The 23,073-nt window shown below is 37.7% G+C and overlaps 2 protein-coding genes across 7 annotated transcripts in view; both read right to left on the bottom strand.

Annotated features, from left to right (window-relative positions):
* Positions 1 to 23,073, bottom strand: part of LOC115731771 (insulin-degrading enzyme-like 1, peroxisomal) — a 38,029-nt gene that overhangs the window by 14,157 nt on the left and 799 nt on the right. The window contains exon 2 of one of the 3 annotated variants that reach the window (XM_048286080.1): positions 5,665 to 5,806. In XM_048286080.1, coding sequence (XP_048142037.1) covers positions 5,665 to 5,787 — 123 coding nt within the window. In that variant the 5' untranslated portion in view covers positions 5,788 to 5,806. Of the gene's footprint in view, positions 1 to 94; positions 443 to 5,664; positions 5,807 to 23,073 lie in introns of those variants that run through there. The other 2 variants (XM_030662461.2, XM_030662451.2) reach the window with 2 other exon arrangements.
* The window catches only part of LOC115731803 (insulin-degrading enzyme-like 1, peroxisomal), a 21,595-nt gene continuing 853 nt past the window's right edge, over positions 2,332 to 23,073 (bottom strand). Inside the window, exons 3-26 of one of the 4 annotated variants that reach the window (XM_048286082.1) lie at positions 22,628 to 22,695; positions 21,640 to 21,731; positions 21,476 to 21,549; positions 21,312 to 21,355; positions 20,222 to 20,273; positions 19,792 to 19,914; positions 19,512 to 19,624; positions 19,214 to 19,376; positions 17,436 to 17,528; positions 16,478 to 16,563; positions 15,720 to 15,806; positions 14,849 to 14,952; positions 13,571 to 13,673; positions 13,041 to 13,136; positions 12,780 to 12,969; positions 12,425 to 12,486; positions 12,102 to 12,206; positions 11,710 to 11,911; positions 11,411 to 11,619; positions 10,453 to 10,577; positions 10,322 to 10,373; positions 10,162 to 10,248; positions 9,064 to 9,186; positions 2,332 to 2,964 (exon numbers count right to left, since the gene is read on the bottom strand). In XM_048286082.1, the coding sequence (XP_048142039.1) occupies positions 2,713 to 2,964; positions 9,064 to 9,186; positions 10,162 to 10,248; positions 10,322 to 10,373; positions 10,453 to 10,577; positions 11,411 to 11,619; positions 11,710 to 11,911; positions 12,102 to 12,206; positions 12,425 to 12,486; positions 12,780 to 12,969; positions 13,041 to 13,136; positions 13,571 to 13,673; positions 14,849 to 14,952; positions 15,720 to 15,806; positions 16,478 to 16,563; positions 17,436 to 17,528; positions 19,214 to 19,376; positions 19,512 to 19,624; positions 19,792 to 19,914; positions 20,222 to 20,273; positions 21,312 to 21,355; positions 21,476 to 21,549; positions 21,640 to 21,731; positions 22,628 to 22,695 (2,705 nt within the window). In that variant the 3' untranslated portion in view covers positions 2,332 to 2,712. Of the gene's footprint in view, positions 2,965 to 3,176; positions 3,300 to 4,151; positions 4,239 to 4,312; positions 4,365 to 4,445; positions 4,571 to 8,292; positions 8,852 to 9,063; positions 9,187 to 10,161; positions 10,249 to 10,321; positions 10,374 to 10,452; positions 10,578 to 11,410; positions 11,620 to 11,709; positions 11,912 to 12,101; positions 12,207 to 12,424; positions 12,487 to 12,779; positions 12,970 to 13,040; positions 13,137 to 13,570; positions 13,674 to 14,848; positions 14,953 to 15,719; positions 15,807 to 16,477; positions 16,564 to 17,435; positions 17,529 to 19,213; positions 19,377 to 19,511; positions 19,625 to 19,791; positions 19,915 to 20,221; positions 20,274 to 21,311; positions 21,356 to 21,475; positions 21,550 to 21,639; positions 21,732 to 22,627; positions 22,696 to 23,073 lie in introns of those variants that run through there. The other 3 variants (XR_007199855.1, XR_007199854.1, XM_048286081.1) reach the window with 3 other exon arrangements.

Genomic DNA, 23,073 nt, shown 5'->3' with positions numbered 1-23,073 from the left:
AGGCACCAAGAAGTCATCAAAGTGCTTCAATCAAGAAACGAGAAAGAAAGGGAAACAGCTTAGCTTGCTAGCTGTTTCAAGCATTGATTTTTGCCTTATCAGTGTCCGGATCGCTGACGAGAAGGGCCTCTAGAGAGTTCTCAAGAACGACCCTCCTGTACTCTCTCTTGTCATTTCTGGCCTTGATTATGCCACGATCCCCCATAGTTTTTCCCATTCTTGCTCTCTGCGATCAAGAAAAGCTTGAAAGGAAGAGTTTTTCCTTTTCCTTTTCCTTTTACCAGTTTGAGCTCAGCCCATCTTCTCTGAACATAAGAATTTGCTCGACTCGAAATGGGCGTGCGTGATTGGCTTGACAGAAAGGTAGGACTCTGTCGTTCTTTCTTTATCGACAAAGCGCACCACATCAGTTTCCTGGTTAAGAACAGACAAGGCCAAAAAAAAAAAAAAAAAATCCCACAAAATTCTGGCTCAAGCTAAAGCTAAGTCTTAGCAATTCAATCTTCTTGCAATCTGTCCGCCAACGAGTCTTTCGGAGAAATTTCCAGTTCCTGAGTGGGGCCGTTCCTGACTCACACCCACACAAAGCGAGTCGGTCAGAATCGTTAGTTATGTGTACCATCAGAACAATCTTAAACATTTGTATTCAGACATGGTAATATAGACCATGTTTATACAGAAAAATACGAGATGATAGCAACTTAAAGATTGAGTTTAATTTTATACGTTATGTACATATTTTTGAGGTGTCGCGATCAAGCAAGATCTGCTATTAAAAATACATTTAATAGTTTATCGCAGATGGCTTATATAATCAAAGTGGATTCTTACAGTGAAGTAAATGATGAATCTGAGTGTTCTCTTGTCAAAGGAGACTTATGTGAAGGAATCTTTTACCCACCTTTCTGGCTGACTTTTTTTTTTTTTTTTTGGTCGAATGGCTGACTAAATTGGAATGTAGATTTCTTCTCTATTCTCTTCTTTCCTATTTTTGAAATAATTACTAAACAAATTACACTTGTACCAATTCAGTCATAAACTTTTTAATTTGGCAAATTTAATTCATTTTCGCCAAATATTGCTAACATAGACCCCGATTGTTCTATGTGATATGGCTGCTAACGCAGATAACTTTTATGAAATTTTATTAATTTTTCTGAATTATTCCTTTTCCTTTTTATCTTTTTAACCATTTTTCGTTATTTTTTAAATGAGGCCAGCAAGGGTGTTGCGGCCTAGTGAGGGCTTGAGCAATGCCGTGACCTAAGTAGCACAGACACCGACACGTGACATGATACGATACGATACAATACGACTCGCCGACATGTTATTTCTAAAAAAATAGAGAATTTTGACACATTGGGATACGTTGTATTTATTATGTACTTATAAAAATATGAGTGTTGATTTTCTTCTTATTCTTCTTCCGTTAAGGAATTCACGATTGACTTTTTTTAGGTTAGTTGGATATGTTAATATTAGAGTGGTTGGGTATATGACTTAAGTATATATATTTTTGAAGAGTTTTTATTTTGACACTTAATTTAATGAAAATGCTTAAACTTGACCTCCCGCGTGTCAAAATGGCGTGTTAAGATATTGAATTCGCAGGTCAATGGTGTCTATGGAGAGCCGATCACGTGTTGAAAAGTGTCGGATACGACACGCAAACCTTTGAAGAGTGTTGGTGCTTCCTAGGTTGTGATGTAACGTCCTTACTAGACCTAGGACAAGCAAGGGTGTCGTAGCCCTCGCCTATGGTCGATGGAAGTCACCAGCCATTGTCGGGGCCTAGTCCGGCAAATGGAAATAAAAGAAAAAGAAAAGGAAAAATAAAAAAGGAAAATTTATAAAAAAAAAATTATAAAAATTATCCACATTAGCGTTGGCAATGATATCAACGATTTTCGGGCAAAATTGACTAGTTGGACAACATTAGCAAATTGTGAAAAGATTGGTCAAATTTAAAAAGTTTAGAATTGAATTGGCACAAATGCAATATATTTAAAACTTTTTTGATAATTTTCCTCTACTTTTGTGCTCCGAAACTGAGTTTCGCATTTGCTTTTGTTTTTCCTTTTTCTTGAATGGCCATCAGAAGTTGCATTGAAGTTGTAGTCACTTTATGAGAAATGCATATATGCTTTAAACAATTTTGGTGTTTCAGCGTTTAAAAGTATCACCCCATTAACATGAAAATTAAAATGTAAAACCAAATCACACGCTCAAGGCAAATCTCATTTTACCTTTTCCCTAAGCAAGGAATCCCATTTTGCTCGTGAGGCACATACAAACGGAACAAGAAAGGTCACCCCACAAAATACATCTCAATGAGAAGACACCATCCAATCAAATTTCAGTGTCACCAATATACAACCGAGTCCCTGAAATTGCATATAAGTCAATTGACTTCTGCTGCACTCTGTATAGCAGTTTCCCAGCCGAGCTAAATAACAGAACAAACTTCGTTCTCCCCTTATGCACGTTACAATTGAAGAAAAAGTGCAAACAATGGACGACATTTAAGTTCAAGCGTGTAGGCCGGCCCTGTATGAATGAGGTACGTCCCCCTGTTCGTAGAGGATCTCCAATCGCGACGGTATCCATCTCTAATGCAGAATAGTCTGAACGTTCCTTCTATTCCAAGATACTGCTATTAAGAGACACTTAATATGATCCAGTTTCTTCATCTGGAAGACAAGTATCGATACCCTACAACTTCACTCGACCATGAGCCCTTTTAAATGAGCCATAAAGAGGTCGAGATCTTCGAAAACCGAAGATATCCTCGATTTGAATCGAGGATGGTTGAACCGGTTGGTTCTTGTCAATCGTGTACTCAGATGCGTGCAGGCTCCCGTAAACACGAATGGATAGCGTCTTCTTTCTAGCTGCGCCCACTTTTACATATTCATTGAAGAAATCCAACAACTCTTGCTGCGTTAGCTGTCTCGGCGCTGCTACCTGTTCCCATATCATTTTGTAAGAACTTAATACCTTATTACCGAAGTCTGGCTTGAGAATTTCGCCCTAAACAAAAGCTATCATTAATTTCAATTGTGTTTCTCCAGCTACTATCTCTTAGCGCTCGCAGCTCCACTCATCTTAATGGTCAAAGCAGAAAAAACAATTACAGAATACTTGCGTAGTTAATCAGTCCAAGTTGTTGTTCATACCTCAGTTTCTCTCCTGTATAATTTTTTAGTCCGGTTGGAAATTTCTTTCCAGTAGAATACACATTCTTCCCTCAGATTCTAGTGTTTCTTGAGCTTCATATCAATCAACGCATTCACATCGCTCTGCATATGATAGGGAAACGATTAGTATAACCATGATATGCTTTCCAGCTAAAGATGGCACAGTTAGTTTGCAATATCCTTGACACAACAATGCACTTGAGTACACATCTTGCAAATGGGATGTATTGTAGGAAAGTCAGTAAGAAAGGAAGTTCTCATTAAGTAATTTTGGAGGTGATTTTTACCCCAGAAAATAAGACACCGTTACAAGCGACTTTCCTATTGAGTATTTCTTATATAAGGTCCAAAATGATTCTTAATGCGCCTTTCTTTGGTACCTGCACTATCACTAGTCAATGAGCCTATCCAGGAAAAGAAACTGAGGAAGTTCATGATGCAATTTTTTTCAGGTACATGCACTACCACTCCTTCCCTTGGAGGCATTCAGGATGAAGATGAACAAGGCTTGCGAGCAATATTTGTCCAAAGACCAACAGATAACATCAGCTCACTTTCCCTTCTGAGTACCCTATATTGAGCAGTCAAGCCTGCATCCAACACTGCTGTGGATTCTTACTGATGAAAAGGCAAGCTGACATCTTAAGAGTAGTAACATGAACATCTACACTACTTACTACTTAGTTGAGAATATCCTTACTTATCTAAACCAGGGAATACTCATAGAAGTGGCTACGTCAGTCAAGGATTTCACTCTAAATGTACCTTCCACATGCCAAGCATAAAAAATACTTATTTCGATAATAGATCTGCTACCAGAATTCAACAGGTAATCTTACATTCAATAGGTATTCCTAATGGATCTCAGTTTCCAATTATTCAACCATATCATTTTACCAACTTAGGTTGTCACTCAATTAATGCACCTTCCAAATGCCAGCATCGTTTACTCACCTTGAAGTCTTCATTTGTCATCTGAGATAGTTTGCTTTCGAACATTTTTAGGAATTCCTCAACTCTCAAAGCAATATCACGAGGCCCCTGATAATATGGACATATTAAAATATGAGGCAATGACCTTGGTCCTAAAGGACAAAAAAAATGTTGCTAGTTACCTTCACTGTGGATTGGATGATGAATTGTAGTCCACGAATTCCATAATCGTTACTATGTTGAAGGAGACATAAAAAGTATGAGAAACAGCAACTATGCATGAAAACTTTGGAGGTCAAGGAGTGCCTTAAGTACCTCTGCTTAAGCATGGTTAAGTAGCCAAGCTGCTCCACAGATCTAAGCTGGTGAAATGCTGGTTGCTTGGCGATTAGAGCAAAAAGCTCAAGCTTTACATTCATCATGATATCATCCCGGTGAACCTACATAATCAATGATATAGCACATCAAAGCCCTTCCAAAGAAACAAGACTTTGAAAAAAAAAAAAGCAAAACATTACGATAGTCAAACCAGAAGAAGAGGGGGAGAAGCAAGCAGGGAGAGGAGTGGGAGGGGGTGCTAGACGGTCTCATTTTTGGATTTTGGCAAAGGAATGCAAATGTGTCAAGAAAGGAATAACATTACATAAGTAATTCAACTCACAGACAACAGAAGAATAAAGAACAGTTTCGAAGTAAGAGTATGTTTATGTATATTGACATAGATGAATAAAAATTGATATTGAAAAAGCAGGTTTGTACATTCGTATTAAAACATGGGAACCCTCAGAGAGTACTAGTAATCAAATAATAATATATTCAGACGTATCCTTTGTCAAGCCCCAGACAACTAGAGATCCCAATGACTCCTTACCAAAAACGAAAAAAACATCTTCTGGTCTTCCTAGCTAATTCCAATCGCCAACAGTGAATGGGAAAACACTTGACTGGACAGAATGGGCAAGAGTATATGCACGTGGCAGTGAAAATAAAACAACCTCCTAATTTTTGAAACCCTCAATGTCGGAGTGCAAAAGAGGAAGTAACAAGAGGAATTCATAATGTCCGATAAATGCTAATTTCATATGTTCTGAAGACAAGAATAAAGCCTTACACTCCCTTCAAGACAAAGGAACAGGACTAAGAACACGTAAATTCTAAATCTAAAATCTTTACAAGTGAAGATTGACAAGGAGAGTGACAGCCAAAATGAACTTCGTTGTGAAGATAACATATATGCCGAGCATTCAGGTTACATCCTGACAATTTCGCACCTGCGTATGCAAATCAAGTCATGGAACTACCTGAATATAGTGCACAAGAGCAGAATTCTCGTCACTTGGATTTAGGCCTTCTGTACAGTAGAAGTGACATCCATAGAAGCAGCGACCAAGGACAACAAAAGCCACATCCATTAAGTCAGCGGCGTCGTCATAAAGCATCGTTTCCTTGCAGGACAAGCCGACAGACAAACAACAGAGTAACCAGTACAAAAAAATAAATGTACAAAGAACGAGCGCGGCTGATTGGAGAGGACCTTATCGGTCTCTGGATCGCCGATGAGAAGGACCTCGAGTGAGTTCTCGAGGACGATCCTCCGGTACTCCCTCTTGTCCGACCTCGGCTTCACTATTTCCACCTCCTCCCTCCCCACGGCCATTTCCCGCCCTCGCGATCACCTAGGAGTGACGGAATCGACGGAATCTCTCCCTCCCTTGCTGGTCGCCGAACTGGAAATCTCCTTCAGCGAGAGAGATTTCGAGCGAGTTGAGGGACGAGAAAGGTGCTCCGACGGAGCGGTAGAGCCGTGACTTGCGATTCGGTGTACCGGTACAAGCGTTCGATCGAATCCGCGCGAGAGACAAGACATTCAGGTTCAGGCGAGTGAAACGAAGGATATGGAATGCTCCGAGTCAAGTCAAGACACTGGCCAGCGTTAATGAGATGGGAATGGAAATGTATGGTCGTCGCTGACAACAGTCGTCGCTCGTCAGCATCAGCGACGGGAAGGAGGTACGCGTGTAGGCCCCACTTTTCTTTCCCGCGAAATCCACCGGGTCGCTGCACATTTAAATATTTCCTTATATAAGAAGAGGGACTTGGTGGGAAAAGAAAGGATTCCTGAAATGCTGGGTTAATATCACAAAAAATCTAAAATTAATAAATTTGTAACAAATTTATTTTAACTAATTTTTTTATCACAAAAAATCTCAAATGTGTAGTCATGACAAATTTATCATCCGTTAGCTTCCGTCAAATTTCACCATTAAATTTACTAATGTGGATGATCCATGTAACTTGGTATGGTGACGTGGTCTAAGTCTATGTGAAAATCTCATAAGGTCAATATCACAAAAAACTTCAAACGGGTATGCTTGAGATAAATTTACCTCGATTGATACATCGATGACAAATTTACTCCAAACGGGTACACCCGTGATGAATTTATCCTAAAATAATTTTTTCGGTCACCAAAAATCTCAAATTGATACATCTATGATAAATTTACCCCAAACTAATTTTTTCGATCATCAAAAATTCAAAACCGATACACGCGTGACACATCTACCTTTCATCAATACTCCAAAACAGAGCCAAGTTGTAATATGCAATCAAGTTTATCCTCCAGATTTCTTTAACATCACCTTTGAAATCTTTAGGGCAATGCGCCTTGCACTTTCTTTTTTGCACTTTTTGATCTTTTGTGGCTTTTTTTTTTTTTTAATTTCTTTGGCATATACATCCTGAATGTTTTTTCTGGGCATATTGATTGTACCGGTTTGGGGTTTTTGATAATCAAACAAATTAATTTGGGATAAGTTTATCACAAGTGTGCCGATTTGGGGTAAATTCGTCAAAGTGTACCGGTTTGGGATAAATTTGCCATTGATGTATCGGTTTGGGGTAAATTTACCATAACAATATCAATTTTGAATTTTTCGTGGTATTAACATTATGAGATTTCCACATAGACTTGGGTCACGTCATCGTACCAAGTCACATGTGTCATCCACATCAGCAAATTTAACAGTGAAATTTGACGGAAGCTAACGGATAATAGATTTGTCAAATGTGTACTAATTTGGAGTTTTTCGTGGACAAAAAAATAATTTGAGATAAATTTTTCACAAGTGTACAAGTTTGGAATTTTTCGTGGTATAAATTTTAAAAATCAAATCAAATCAAATTTGAAAAATAGATGCTGAAAGTTAAAGCATTGAATATTAGGAGCCGAAATATTTAAATACTGAAAACGAGAATAAAAAAGTAGAGAATAAATTTCTATTGCGTGGGATAGTGAGTATTACTTGAAAGTTTTGACAATATTATCAGACTCGAACTGACATGTTATAGCCCCTCTTATTGAAGATTTTACTTTACACCATATGTCCTATCACTTAACCAATTTAATAAGTCATTCTTACTTGCCACATTTAGTAATACTACTCAACCGCGCAATGAATTGTATTCCCATTAACGTGCTTTAGCATCTCATTTTTGATTAATCGATTACGTCAAGTATTATTACTGGGTGATTTATCCATAAAGGATCTGAAAGAAGTTCAAGGGGTTGTGTGTTACAATATCTGCTTGGATATTAACAAAGGAGACAAATGGAAAATACACTTTTACGACTTAAGTGCCCACTTTGGCACTCAGAATTTATATTATAACGAGGGTATACAATAAACTATTTTAACTTCGATACCGACATTTTATTGCTAACCTCCTCGTGTCATGAACAAGTCCCAACCGACAATCAATGTCCATAGTTTTCTAATATCCTACTGCTTTATTGTTTATTAGAAGCAAAGCAATTTCTATAAACTTACTACGATGACATCAATGGCTATCTATAGTCTTTATGATGAGGTAACGAAGATTGAACTAAAAGAATGACGAGCACATTGATATCTTCAATTGCTTTTAATGAGTGCACGAATACGATGATTGGAACTTAAGTCGTGTAGTTGTTATCTTATCAAAGACGACTTCTTCCAAAGGAATACAATTTTCACCTTCCCGTTCGACTCGGTCCTCTCCGTCTAGTCGGAAACCTCAAAAGCAATGACCACTGTTCAGAGAAAAGAAGAGACAAAACAAGAAAGGGTTGGCAAAACATACTATCAAATTCGACTGTCGGCTTCTGGTGCCCTCTGTGGGGAGGTTCCAGAGCTGCGGTAAATAACAGAACAAATTTCGTTATGTACTTGCTCAGGTTATAACGAGATAAAAAAGCGAGAGGCATATATTTTCTCCGCCTCAAAGATCAAGGATATTAGACGAATAAATGGACGAAATTTGTGCTCCAGCATGTAGGCCTTGAATGAATGAGGTACCCCATTCATGGAGGGTTTCCAACAGCGACTATCCATTTCTAATGCAGAATACTCCGGAGGTTCCTTCTATTCCAAAATACTGTCAGTTTAATAATATGGACTTCCTTCATCTGGAAGACAAGTATTGATACCTCACAGCTTCCCTCGACCATAAGCCCCTTTGAACGAGCCATAAAGAGGTTGAGATCTTCGAAAACAGAAGATATCCTCGATTTGAGTCGAGGATGGTCGAGCTGGTTGGTTTTTGTCAGTCGGGTACTCAGATGCGTGCAGGCTCCCATAAACACGGACGGATAGCGTCTTTTTTCTCGCTGCGCCAATTTTCACATATTCATTGAAGAAATCCAACAACTCTTCCTGCGTTAGTTGTCTCAGCGCTGCTACCTGTTCCCATATCATTTGTAAGAACTTATTACTTTATTACTGATGTCTGGCTTGAGAATTTCTCACTAAACAAAGGCTGTCATTAAATTTCAGTCGTGTTTCTAACTACTATCTCTTAGTGCTGGAAGCTCCACCCATATTAGTGGTCAAAGTAGAAAAAAAACAATTACAGTATATTTGCCTAATTGTATAGTCTAGAAAGATGTTCATACCTCAGTTTCTCTCCTATCAAATTTCAGGGTTCCGTCGGAAATTTCTCTCCAGTAGAATGCACATTCTTCCCTCAGATTCTTGTGCTTCTCGAGCTTCATATCGATCAACGCATTCACATTGCTCTGCATATGATAGGGAAACAGTTAGTTTGACCATGCTATGTCTCCCAGCTAAAGATGGCACAGTTATTTTGCAATATACTCAATACAAAAATCCACTCGAGTACAAATCTTGAAAATGGGATGGATTTTAGGAAAGTCAGTAAGAAAGAAATGTCTCATTGAGTAAATATTGTAGCTGAGATCCTTTTCGGATGTTATTTTTACCCCAGAAATGAAACACCACTGCAAGAGAATTTTCCTATCGAGTATTTCTCATATAAACTTCCAAAAGATTACTGATTACCCCAACCCCCCCACCCCCCCCCCAAAAAAAAAAAAAAAGACGCCCCAAAAGATTCTTGGTGGAAATTCTTCTCTTTTTTTTTTTTTTTTTTTTTTTTTTTGCATTTTGTATTTTGGGGGGTTGGTTACATGCACCATCACTAGCCCATTAGCCTATCCAGGAAGAGGAACTGAGGAAGTGCTTGATGCAATTTTTTTCAGGTACATGTTCTATCACTCCTTCAATAGGAGGCATCAGCAAGAAGACGAAAAAGACTTGGAAGCAGTATTTGTGCATGGACCGACAGATAACATCAGCTCACTCTCACTTCTATGTGCCATCTATTGAGCAGTCAAGGCTGCATCCAACATTGATGCAGATTCTAACTGAAGAAGAAAGCAGGCTGAATTCTTAAGAGTGATAATATGAACACGTACACTACTTAGTTGAGTGTATCATTGATGAACTTAACCATCATAGAAGTGGCTACATCATTCAAGGTTTTCACTCTATTGATGTATCTTGGACATTCCAAGCATCACGAAACTACTTTCATGATAGATCTAATACCACAAATTCAATGTGTAATCTTTGAATTTGGTATGTATTCCTATTTGATATCAATTTTGAATTATTCAACCGTTTAATTATGCCAATCTAGGTTGGCGCCCTCAATTGATGTACCTTCCAAATGCAAGCATCATTTGACTCACCTTGAATTCCTCATTTGTCACCTGAGATAGTTTGCTTTCGAACATTTTTAGGAATTCCTCAACTCTCAAATCAATATGCCCCGGCCCCTGAAAAGATGGACAGTTAAAATATGAGGCAATGATCTTGGTCCTAAAAGAGAAACAAAATGTTGCTAGTCACCTTCACTGTGGATTGGATTATGAATTGTAGCCCACGAATTCCATAATCATTCCTATGTTGAAGGACACAAGAAATATGAGGAACAGCAACAATGCATGTAAACTTTGTAGGTCAAGGAGTGCCTTAAGTACCTCTGCATAAGCACAGTTATGTAACCAAGCTGCTCCAGAGATCTAAGCTGGTGGAATGCCGGTTGCTTGGCAATTAGAGCAAAAAGCTGAAGTTTTACATTCATCACGACATCATCCTGGTGAACCTACATAATCAATCAAACAGCCAATCAAAACCCTTCCAAAGAAGCAGGACATTGAAAAAAAAATGCAAAACATAACCATAGTCATGCCAGAAGAAGAGAGGAAGAAGCAAGCAAGGAGGGGAGGGGGAGGGGGAGCTAGACACTATCATTTTCCGAGTTAATTACCATTTCAGGATTTTGGCAAAGGTATACAAATGTGTCAAGAAGCAATAACATGAAAGAAGTAAATCAAGTCACCGACAACAGAAGAACAAACAACAGCTTCAGAATAAGAAATAAAACATACATTAGTCGACATTGACATCGAAAAAGCAAGTTTATACATTCAAAATTACAGGATCCTTAAGAATATACGACTTATCAAATATTAGATGTACTTTTGTCAAACCCCTGTCAACAACAGATCCAATGGCATCCTTACCAAATCCACAAACTGGTTTCCAATCACCAACAGCAAATGGGAGAAACCAACACTGGACTGGACAGACTAGGCAACAATATGCACTTGGCAATGAAAATAAGACAAACTTCTAATGTTCAAATTTACCAAATGTTGGAGGATAAAACAGGATGTAACAAACGGAATTAACGATGTCCAATAAATGCTATTTATATCAACCTGAAGACAAGAATAAAGCCTTACACTCACTTCAAGACAAAGGAACAAGAATAACCACACATGAATTCTAAATCTAAAGTCTTTACAAGTGAAGTTTGACAGGGGGAGTAACAGCTAAAGTGATCTTCCATTCAGAGATATGATATAAGCCAATCTTTCAGGTTACATCCTGACAATTTCATTCCTATAAATGCAAATCAAGTTACAGAACTACCTGAATGTAGTGTACCAGAGCAGAATTCTCATCACATGGATTTAGGCCTTCCGCACAGTAGAAGTGACTCAATCCAGTTCCAAGTTTAACTACTCTATTTGTCAGATGCTGGGATGGATATAATGGTTGACTTATTGGCTGTGGACCCTGGAAAAGAGTGTTTTCGATATGCTCCACTATAGACTCTGCCTCAACACTTTCAACATTCCCTAGACAAGAGGTAGCAGAAATAATTAAAACTCAAAAAGGGGCAGTGATCTACCACAGATTGTAAAATGAAGCTGTGGATGACTACATACCGGCTATGTAAAACTCCAGGAAGGTCCTAGATAACATTAGGGGCAAAAATTTGGTGAGATCTTCACCCTTAATGGAAGGAAGAACTTCAAGCTGTTCTGTCCAGGGCCGAGTGTTATCTTGCAGTATTAGTGAGCAATAGTACATAGCCTGCTGATAAGGTTGCTGAAACTTCAAATTCTGATAATCTTTCATCACCACTTCCTGTAACATATACGTGCAGAGAGAAAATGACTAAGGTAACTTGTGCAAAAACAGAAGGCAAAGGAGAGAGAGAGAGAGACAGACAGACGGATGGAAGGTAAATGGTGCAAATATTGGGAGAGAGAGAGACAGAAGGTAAAGGGTGCAGATATTTTTTGAGAGAGAGAGAGAGAGAGAGCTAAAAGTTAACCTTGATCACAGCAAATCTCTCAGGTCTTACTTCAAAGGTTGCTATTTTCTCGATGACTTTTTCCAGCAATATCCTCAGCTTGTGATTATAACCTACCACAGTGACCTAAGTAATAACATACGATCAGCACGTAGAATGTCTGCTCCTGCATATGCAAGAGAGACAAGGGCACTCTAAAGAATTGCTTGCCCACATTATTTCCATTCAGAAAAATTCAAGGACCTTTTCAGGACAGAAAAACTGAGTGAAGAAAAAGCATAAAGCATTTCCCCGTCTTTTTGTGCTTAACAAAACTAAAACCAGCTTATTTTGAAAACTGGTACCTGAAAACCTGTGTTGGTGTGATGCACGCTGTAATAAAGGCCAGCAACCTGTGCATAATAAGCTGAACCATACCCAAAAAAGAAAATTAAGGAGAGAGCCAGCCATATATGATTAAAGTAACACACACAGATAGAAGAACAGATTTCCAGAAGAAGAGGGACTAAATTCTAAGCTATACAGATCACATTATCATTGACTGCTATTTTTCAAAGGATTAGGTACAGTAAAATCAAACTGATATGAAACATGGCATGAGGTATCCATATATAAAATATTCTCATGTATTTTAGAATCCCACCGAATTCATTCAAGTAAAACATCATAGAGCATATCAAGTGTACTTTAGAATCTCACCGAATTCATTCAAGTAATCCATCAACAACCGTGTAAATATATCAGTCAGCACTTCAGCTTCAGATGAGTTGCTAGCATGGGGGCAGCTGAAATCTATTCTAACATATGCCTTGGGAGTGGAGAATACAGTATCAGGCTTGAACCATAATGATGAGTATGATGACTTCCTCAAAAGAATTGGCAATTTGATCTGTTCATAAGATAAGTCAGATAGGAGCTAAAAGATAATAGGATAAGTTCAGAACGGATTATACACCACACCTTTTCTTCTGAAATTTTTAGAGATAAGTCGGTAGGGATGAATACATTGGGTACTGTTAGATGCAAATTTTCATCAGGAGAGGATGACATCCATCCCTGCAAATCAAGTAAGGACAATATAAAGGATAATCTTTCGATTCTCCAGCAAAAGAAAAAAAAATATACTCCATGTCAAGGTAATCTCTTTTATGTACCCTCTTTTAGTGGAAATCTGCATATTATATTTGAACAAGTACACATAACAAAAGCAATTGATGGGACTATAGTGGGAATTATTTCTCGGACATCTTACAAAGAATTGATTTGCAAAGTATCTAATAGAATCGCGCCGCCGGGATACCAAAAGAAAAACAATAAGCTTGGTAGACCTAAAAGTGTTTGCATATTCACGGTGGTGGCTGCAATTTTGCCAACGAGTCAAAATTAATTAAAGATAAGATTTTAATCATACAACATAATGTGCTACTTCATCCGTGAGAATTCTCCATTTAGAATGAAAATTAGTGACATGATTAACAAGGAAGACATGCCTGTATAGTAGAGACAGAGATTCTGTTCATGGAATAAGCCGTTCCATACCATGGTTCCACCATGTCAGTTGACCCTTCAAAACTCTTGGATTCCCAAAAGATTCTGTTGGATAAAAGAGATAATCCCTATTCAGGATAGTGTTGACAGAAGTAAGCATGTAAAACATTCCAATTTAAAAAAGGAAGGATAGTCGCCATGCAATCCTTGCAAAGAATTTGTAGTGCATACATTAATAATAACTATGAATAGTGCGACTTATTTATGGTGAATAGGGATGGTTACTGTCTTGGATAAGTGTGATTTTATTAGGACATGTTGGATTTGATGTTCAACAAACATGCTGGAAAGTGGAAATGGTAAAACTCAAAATTGGGTAATGAAATGGCAGTTGGGCAGCTGCTTTCTCCAGTTGTATTGTCCTATTTGTTGAAAAATTGTAGGGACCATGCCATGTTTGCATAAAAGACATTATATAAAAAACAATGGTGGTGTAACCTGTGCTTGAATATCCTTATTGGCAAAACCATGCAGATCTTGCCAAACAATATCAATGCAGATTACGTTTCCAAGTCTTTGCCTCTATACAGACAATATGGTGCCAGCGTGATGGGGCGTGTCTGGACAGGTGCACGCATGTGAAAGTGTATGTGTTAGTACTGCCTTTTTTAACTTCTTGCAGGTGCAGAAATGAATGGCAGTGTAGTCAGTCGGAATGACTGACCCCATAAAAACCACGAACCTGATTAGTACCCTAAAACAGGTTTTCCAAATGGGTAACAAAACTCGTCCCAATTAGGTATATCAGAACCTAAAACCTGACTTTTTTCCTTTATTTTGAATAAATAGATATACATAAACACAAAAACAAAAAGAATAATAATATTGACGTCAGGTTTGATCGAGGTATCCACCAAACAAATCCTCCAGACCATATAGAATTATAGAGCTTGACGAGTCGAGAAACCAAAGCAACCTGACCGTATGGTTTTTTATGTAGGTGTGACATCCATACAGGGGCCCGGTGAACTTAGCCCTCTAAAACTTCTTGCATCAGGAAATATAACGAGAGACGAGTTCTAAGAGCTCGTGTATACAAGATGATTCCTCTCGAAAAATCACGCGGGATCAGAAAACCAGATTTTCTTTGATAAATCTTCCAACGCACTTATAAGGCGGCAACTGGGAAAAGAACGATGAAATAGCCATTATAAACAACAAGAAGTTTCATTTGCTAACACAGCATGACTTTAATCCTCTCTGAGAAGTCGAAGACTCACCGGACATTGTCTGGAGAGAGCTTATCCAGCACCATTTGAATAGTGCCAGGATTGAATTTACAAGGCAAAGATGATCCCACAATCCAATCTTCAGGTGGATATATCTAAAGTTCAGTAAGAAAACTGGTAAATCATTTGATAATCAATAACCAATATGATTTCACTTCAATCAGGCATGGCATGCATTAAATGCGAAAGGAGAAAGATCTCTCTAAGCACAAGTTCTTGCTGAAAAATGGATTACTTAAAGAACCAAATGCTTACATCTCATCTAATTTAATCTACTCTAACCCCAAGAAGTGACGACAAACACCTGAAGATATTGATTCTAGAGAGATGAGCTTTGCAGGTACCTGTCATGCAATTTACGGCCTTCAAACTCTTCATAATCAATTCTACCTGAACAACTAGCACTTTTCAGGTGTAAGACCACTCTACTTCAGGGACAGGTTTATGTTTTAAGTTGTGCAGAAGCTGCCCTTACCTCATGGACTTCGATGAAAAAGAGTAACATGTTCAAAACATTTTAATGATCTTTTCCATTGATGCACTCATGTAAGCCATTGTTCAATAAAGAACACTTGAAACCTTTCCAAACAAATTTTGACATGTAAATTCAAATATAACATTTCATAAACCTTAAATTTATTCTATTTTCACATTTTGGAGGGAAATCCCCTTTTGCTTTTTTAATCAATACCAAACGAGCTCTTAGTTACAGATTAACTGAAGTTTTTGAATAAATTTATGTCAAGTTAACTTCCACATCAAAGGGATTCCAGCATGTCCTTAATGACACTTAGGCACCAACCACAAACATTTATATCAAGAAAAGGGCAAAAGGGAGATTTTAAAGAAATGCTTAACTCACCTCCATATTGGATGAGACACTGACCACATAATCAATGGGAGAGATTTTGTCTTGATAATGAAACTTAGTCTCACACAAGGCTGAGAGCTTCATCAACACATACAAGACCATATAAGTTTCAAGGAAAGTTTGTATTTACATAAAAGATCAACAATCAACAACTGCACAACAAAATACAACTTAAAAATCAAGGAAACTTAGAGAACATCAAGAACTATAACGCGTTAAATTCAAAATAGTTATAGGTGACCCTATCAAAAAAGTAACATTAAAACATGTTAATTGCAAAAGAAATTAACTGGTAATCTTGTACATAATGATGCCAACATATAGGCGATTTACCTGCCTGACATTCATCTAGTATATCTCAGTGAAGTATAACTGAACAGACCGCTTAGCTCATAATTATTTCTCAACATGATGATATGTTTCAAAATGTACTTATCACAATGATTTAGAAAGAATACGTAACTATTTTATGCCAGTATCTCCCGAATCTTTTTGTGTGCAATTGCCAAACCAATTTGAGATGTTCAATGTACTATAAACGTAAGAACAAGAAGATTAACCAGCCACAAATAGGTGATGCACTTATTGTTTTCTGAATGCAGGTAAGTGTACGAGATGCCAAATGAGAAACTGAGCACAAGACAACCACTGATAGCAGCAGAAGAAATTGCTCATATGTATGCTATCCAAAGTTTCCCATGTGATGAATAAGAAAATGAGCACCTTTTCCACATAGTTCATTTGCCTACCTCATCAAATATCCACTTGCAAACACCAGACTGCTGTAATAGAGAAATATACTTGAACACCAATCCAATAATATCTTGCACATGTTCTGCAAACAAGTCAACAAAACAGAATTAACCTCGAAAAACCAACTTATCCATAGAGAAATGGACAAAACAGTATTTATAAACAGCTGGGAGACCATAACAAGTCAAAGCTCATATGTGTTTGGAATAAGAGGACCTCATGAGACAACTTAAGTATCTGGTAGCAAAAAATCAACTCCATCTTACAACAATTTCAAGCCAAAATTGCCATACATCTTCTAAAATGCAACAGACATAGGTCAATGCAGTTCCATATTTTTGAGGCGTGGACCGTCTAAAAACTTACAAATTCCAAATTTCCCACCATGAAACCACAGCATTGTCAAGTTTGGGAAATAGCAATGTTTCGGTCACGAACCAAATTGAGAAGCCAAACTAAACACAAAAATAAAGTGGGAAAATAAAACACTGCCCAAGCAAGCATAAAAGTTGACGTTTTCACCACAAGTTTTATCTCCCATTTTCTATAGGACACTTAACAAGTATGCAACATGCAACATGATCACTAATTCCTCCGACTTAAAAATTGGGGAATTTGACAAACATCAATAAGACAAGCATATTCTGATCAGGAGCAAATACAGATGAATGGTAAAAAAAAACACCATTAACAACTTAAGTAGAAAATAGAAAAGTATCTGTGGCCGCACAAATGAACACTGGAGAATGCAAAAAATAGAAGGGCCCGGCAAAAGCCACGATGCAATACTTATAATACAAGCAGGGGCAGATTCACACAAATTGATGTCACAGCTGCACATGCCTAAGACAACAAGTCCAACAAAAGCATATGCACGTGCGGGAGAGAGAGAGAGAGGGAGGTGTTTTTTATGATAAACCTAGAGGAGAGGATGAAGAACATGAAAATACTTACCATGACCAGCATCAGTAAGATCGATTACCACTTTAAAAAATGAAAATTCCCAACTCCACTCCCCTTCACCGGCGGACAAACTAGTAGCCCATCCTGCAGCATCAAAGCCACAAAATGGCAAGAGAAGACAAAGCATTATACAACATTTCTACTTGTGTAGACAAAGCTGCAAAAAGGAGCAATTCGCGGGAAATATAGTAAGATTAGATAAGTTCTTATACCTCAGAGTCTTCCAAAACTTAAAGGAAAAAGAGAAAAAGAAAGACATGCTAAAGCTTCAACCTCCCGGGAAAAACTACAACTTTTCTACTGCAAAAGTGGGTAATGTTCAAAAGCTAAATTAGGCTACTTGAACCATACTAAGTATGAATAAAGGCCCCAGGTCACCCAACATTGAGTTTCAGTGCCATGAAGAGCTTAGAGTAGTGTAGTCTGTAGTGTTACCAAAGGGAACCCAAAATCTTCGTCGCTAAATAATAAGCTAAGTGGTTCCAGCTAGTTTGTTGCTCTGCAATTCTATTGTTTATGGAAAGGCGACATTCAAGAGAACTGTCTCAAGAACATGATTTTGGGTGAATAATGTCAGAGAGATAAGATCTTGATAAAAAATTGCCCTTTTATGATAAGTAACAAGGGTGCGGAGGAGACCAGCGCTAGTGACCCCTCTGAGCATTATCATGAGGGTCCCACACCCACTTCAGAATTTTCAGTTTGAGCCATAGCTACTCTGGACCGCGATCTGAATATCCAAGGTTGGGGAGCCTGTCACATGCAGCCCCACCAAGATCTCGATAAACCATTGCCTTTGGGCAAGATGGAAGGATGCCACAAGACCTCTAATTGCAGCTGGACTACATTATTGTGGCATAAGGACAGTGCTATGGACAAGCTTTATTGTGTTATTTCATGCCAAATACAGAGGAGAATGAGGTTCTAGCTCTGCAGAGGATTTTCTAGTCATTTGTTTTTTTTTTTTTTGGACAATAAATTTTTCTGTCATTAAAAAGCAGAAATTACTGCACATTCAGCTGTCTTTTCTATTTTACGAGGAAGAAAAAATTTTAAACCTTCCAGAGAAACAGTAGCACCTCATCCCACAAGCTAATGTCGCGGGTGGTTGAGCATTTACCATTTAAAATTGAATGACAAAAATATATATTATCTTTCAGCTAGAGAAAGGATGAAAGGATGACTGACCGTGTTGGATTCAGACTTTTCAAAAAGGATCCAAATCTACTTCTATTGCATATTTAAAACTCTGAAGGGAGAAAACACATGAATATGCTAACAACCCATTTTCATATATTTTCTCCATATCAACAGGTGAATGAGATGAGAAACGGAGGTGCAGACAAAAGGGAGAGGCAACTTGTGTGGAAGCAAAACTCAACCGTCAAAAGCACCTATAGATCAACCAAACAATAAAACCATCAGAGTATACCGTGTGGATTCTATTTCCAGTTCCTAACAAAGGACATCACACTAAAATAACTGCAAAAAGTTTTTGTAGAATATTACATGAATGTTCTGAGGGCACTTGCAGAATATTACATGAATGTACAAATGTATACATGCAAAACTTACCTTTAACATTGCCAAAGAAGTCAGATTGGATCTACTGACTCATTGACATTATCTTCAAAAAATTAATTGATCTATTTGTGCAACCATCAGCAAAAAAAATTTGTATGAACCCTCTTCACATAACTTTGCTTCAGAATTACAAATGCATGCGTCGGAAAGTTGATGGAAAATCATGTAAAGATGTGCCGACCCACCCAATATCTTCAAGACATGAAACAGAGACCCTTCTCCTTCATGCCCGATTAGATGACCAAGATACCTGCAAGGCCCTTCCTTGTAGTGACGAATCTCCGGAGGTACTGGCCAGATAACTCTCAATTTGTGACCTTGCTTGATTGGGACAGTTTTCACAAGAATCTGGAGATCAAATTTTACAAATCAAGATCCTGATAGTTGGTTTTAATGAGTCTTACCCTTTCCACCCTTAAATTAGAAATTGAAAACCACAGAATCTTAGACTAAGCACAACAATCTTTGCAAGGACATCAAAACCTGTAGATGCTCTGAGCTGCAAGGTTGTCCAGGAAAACGAGAACAGCTTTTGTCGATGTTTCGAATTTCTTGGAACTTGTCCTCTACCAGAAGGTGAATTTTATCAAGATTTTCTGCCATTGACATCAGAGAAAGAAGTTACCTGAATATGATAATTATTTACCAATTTTTTCCCATATCAATGGAGTTTAATACGAAATCTTGATAGAATTATCCAAGTTATCAGTATTTCTTTTTTCCCACAAATCATCAGCATTTAGAAACTAGATTCGAGACAAACCTTTTGAATACACGACCAGATGCATTAGATTAGATGAATAGTTCTCTTTGTAAAATTCAATGAGCTCGTTTCTGGTATCCAGTCCCTTTTGTCTCGGTCGAACCTCCAAGGTATCCCAATTTCCTACAATATGCAGGAGCATAATATTTTTGCAATGATGAAAAATAATATAACAGAAACAACACAATCACCTCGCTTCCTTTTTTTTATAAGTGTACAAATGATGCAATAGGATGCAATTACTACATACAGGAAACTGGAGTTCTTTTACAAGTTAAAAATAAATAAAATTGGTTTCAAGTAGCTAGGCCCATTAAGCTCTTATACCTAAGACCTCAAGTCTGATATTAACAAATCAAGTACTGAGGGGTTTAACAAAAGAACTTCCATCCTCTTCTCCATTAGACACAGAAAAAGTTGAGACGCTCACCTGTGCTAAACTTATGATATGGATGACTTTCCTCGCTTATATGTTTCTGAAGCTGCATCAATGGACCAGCATTAGCACCAGCATAAGTGAGAGGATAACCAACTATGGAGTATAGAACCATCGTTTTACGAATTCAAAAGTGATTTATTGCAGCACAATGAAATTGTATAGAAACTCGCAAAAGCTAAATAATCTAATTGGAGAACTATTGAAGCTTTTGTCAGCTTTTTCTATTTCCTGTATAGGTCTAACATTTCTCTCACTTCTGTAGATACTTCGCCTTCGAGTAGAGGCAGAGATGGGATTTCTTCTGTAAAGTCTTATTTCAGTTTACTCGAAAAGAAAATTGTTGGTGGCAACGGGGATTTTCCTTGGAAAGCTAATTGGAAAATGAGAGTACCAACATGAGTTTAATCTTTTATTTCGAAAGCATCTAGGGAATGTACTCTCACCTTACACAATTTGTAGAAGAGAGGGATTGTGCTGGTCAGTAGATGCTTTTTTTTTTTTCCTTTTTGCAAAAGAGAGGAAGAGAAGGTGAGACATCCCCTTCATTGTCTGTGGACAAGAATAATCTGGGTGCATGCTTTGGGCAATCTTGGGTTATAGGAGGATCTATTGCACGGGAATTATAGGCTTGGCAAGGTATTCGTTTGCCTCATGTTAAGAAAAGGAGGATTTCTTCAATCCCTCTTGCTGTTCTTTGGTTGATTTGGGAAGAGCGGAATAAGAGTTCTTTCATCAGAGAGGAGATGCCTTTATGTAATTATCGAATGTTGGTTGAAAGACTTGCACTTTTTGTATAGTGGTAAGCTATGTTTGGATGTAAATGCTTTAATAGACACTCCAGAGGATTTGTCTTGTAACTTTTTACTCTTTCTGTATGTTGTTTTGCACCCCCTTGGTGCCCTATAGTAATCTTTTCTTTTACCTATACGAAAAAAAAAGGGCTTGGCCCTGATTGTTGAAGACCATTATCTCTAGCATTTAGCACTGTTTAGGAGACTCGTCATGAAAGTTCATTTTCTAAGGCAGCTAGATGACTGTCAAAATCAAGGTCAGTATGCATTATCGATAGTTTAACTCTTACTTGGTTCATGCGCCAAGCATCAGATAATAAATTCTTCTGATTCTCTGCATGAACAAAAACGCTAACAATGAGCCTCTGTAGGAAATGATTACATACAAATAAACAGAGACAAGACACTGAAGAATAGAATTAGGATTCTGAAGGTTCCTAGTAAACAATCTAACCAGAATCAACAGCTTTAATTTCCCTTGTTGTGGCATCAGCGGACATCAAGGGTTTAATGAAAAACTGTGCGAACCTGGTCCACAGGTAAGAAACACGATAGCTGCAGAAGTTATACAAAAATTCTTAAGCTATAATTGACAAAAAAGAGAAGTTCATCATGTACCTGTCCAATGCATCTTCAAAGCTATCAACATTAACATCAAAATAGTAGTTCGTGTGTTCAGATGCTGTAAAGGCATTTGTACTACCCCCATGCTTCATTGTGTGAAAAGAAATTAATAGAGGGTTATTTCACAAACTTCAACCATGTAAAAACATATAACATGTCAAGGAGTTTCTTTGAGGATAAAGGATCCAAATATAGAACAAGATACCATGCCACCAAATATCCCAAGAGAGCAAAATAAGCAAGAAGCAGATGCAGATGCCATAATTTACAGAGGATGGACACAGAACACTCTAGAAACCTTGCTCTTCTACAACTATCAAAGAAGGCGAAGCCAAAGAAAGTGAATACGAGCTCCCAATTCTCATGACCACAATTTCAGATTCCACACGGGATGCCATAGCACAATATCCTTGGCCTCGTTATTCTTAAAGAGGTTAACTTTATCCCCAACATTAAGCACATATACATTGCTATGGCAGTATATAACAGTTAAATATTGTTAAACCAGAAAGGCAGAAAGAAAAGGTGGAAGAATCGTAACATACATAAACCAAAAACAAGTACGAAATCATAATCATTATACGGAAATATTGCCATGTATAATTAAAGCGAAATGAAAAACCAGCCTTGATTGTTTCTCGCCTATGCATGTTTCTAAGATCCTAAAATTGCAAGTTAGACTTGTTGACTTAAGAGTTTGGTCAGTAACGCCAGTATCAGAAAGACTTTAGTTTCTTTTTTTAGTCCTCCAGTTACATGCATTCAGGGTCATAAAAAGAGAGAGAGAGAGAGAGAGAGAGAGAGAGAGAGAGAGAAAAAGCAACTTGGCTGTTATGCTAATTGCTTTAGAAAAATCCAAAAGGAACTGGGAAGTGGGAAGGGAGGCACCTCAATTATCTACCAAGCATTTCAGGTTCATGTAACACTCTCAGTCATGAACAGGATAAGCCAGATGCATTATGGAAAAAATGTAAGCAGTTACCTCTGTGATGAACTTGGAATAACTATCCTCCACAGGATACTTTTCGCTAGCATAAAACAGCATGTGCTCTGCAACAACATATCAAAAATAAGAAGGCAGGACTCAAAGACATATGACAGAAAAACTTTTGAGGCAAAAAAAAAAAAACATTCATGATGAAATTTGGGCCCCTAGAACCCAGAGAGAAAAAAGAAACTCCAGGCAGACAACTTATTACTATAGGCAATCAGGAAATATTTAAAGCTGATGGATCAACGTCAAAGGTGAAATTAGTTGATTGTGTAGATCAAAATCCGTTACTGAAAATATTGCTTTCAGGTGAAAGTGATTTTATACCCGAAGAACTAGTGTTCTAAAATCAACATGAGAATATGAGCTTTTCGAAACACAAACAAGCCATGCATCTGGGTTCGCCTTTCTTAGAAGGCTGCTTCATGCCATGAATT

The sequence above is a fragment of the Rhodamnia argentea genome, chromosome 10, assembly GCF_020921035.1.
Source record: "Rhodamnia argentea isolate NSW1041297 chromosome 10, ASM2092103v1, whole genome shotgun sequence".
Lineage (NCBI taxonomy): Eukaryota > Viridiplantae > Streptophyta > Magnoliopsida > Myrtales > Myrtaceae > Rhodamnia > Rhodamnia argentea.
The sequence above is the reverse complement of the archived record's forward strand: the minus strand, read 5'-3'. Positions and strand labels throughout refer to the sequence as shown.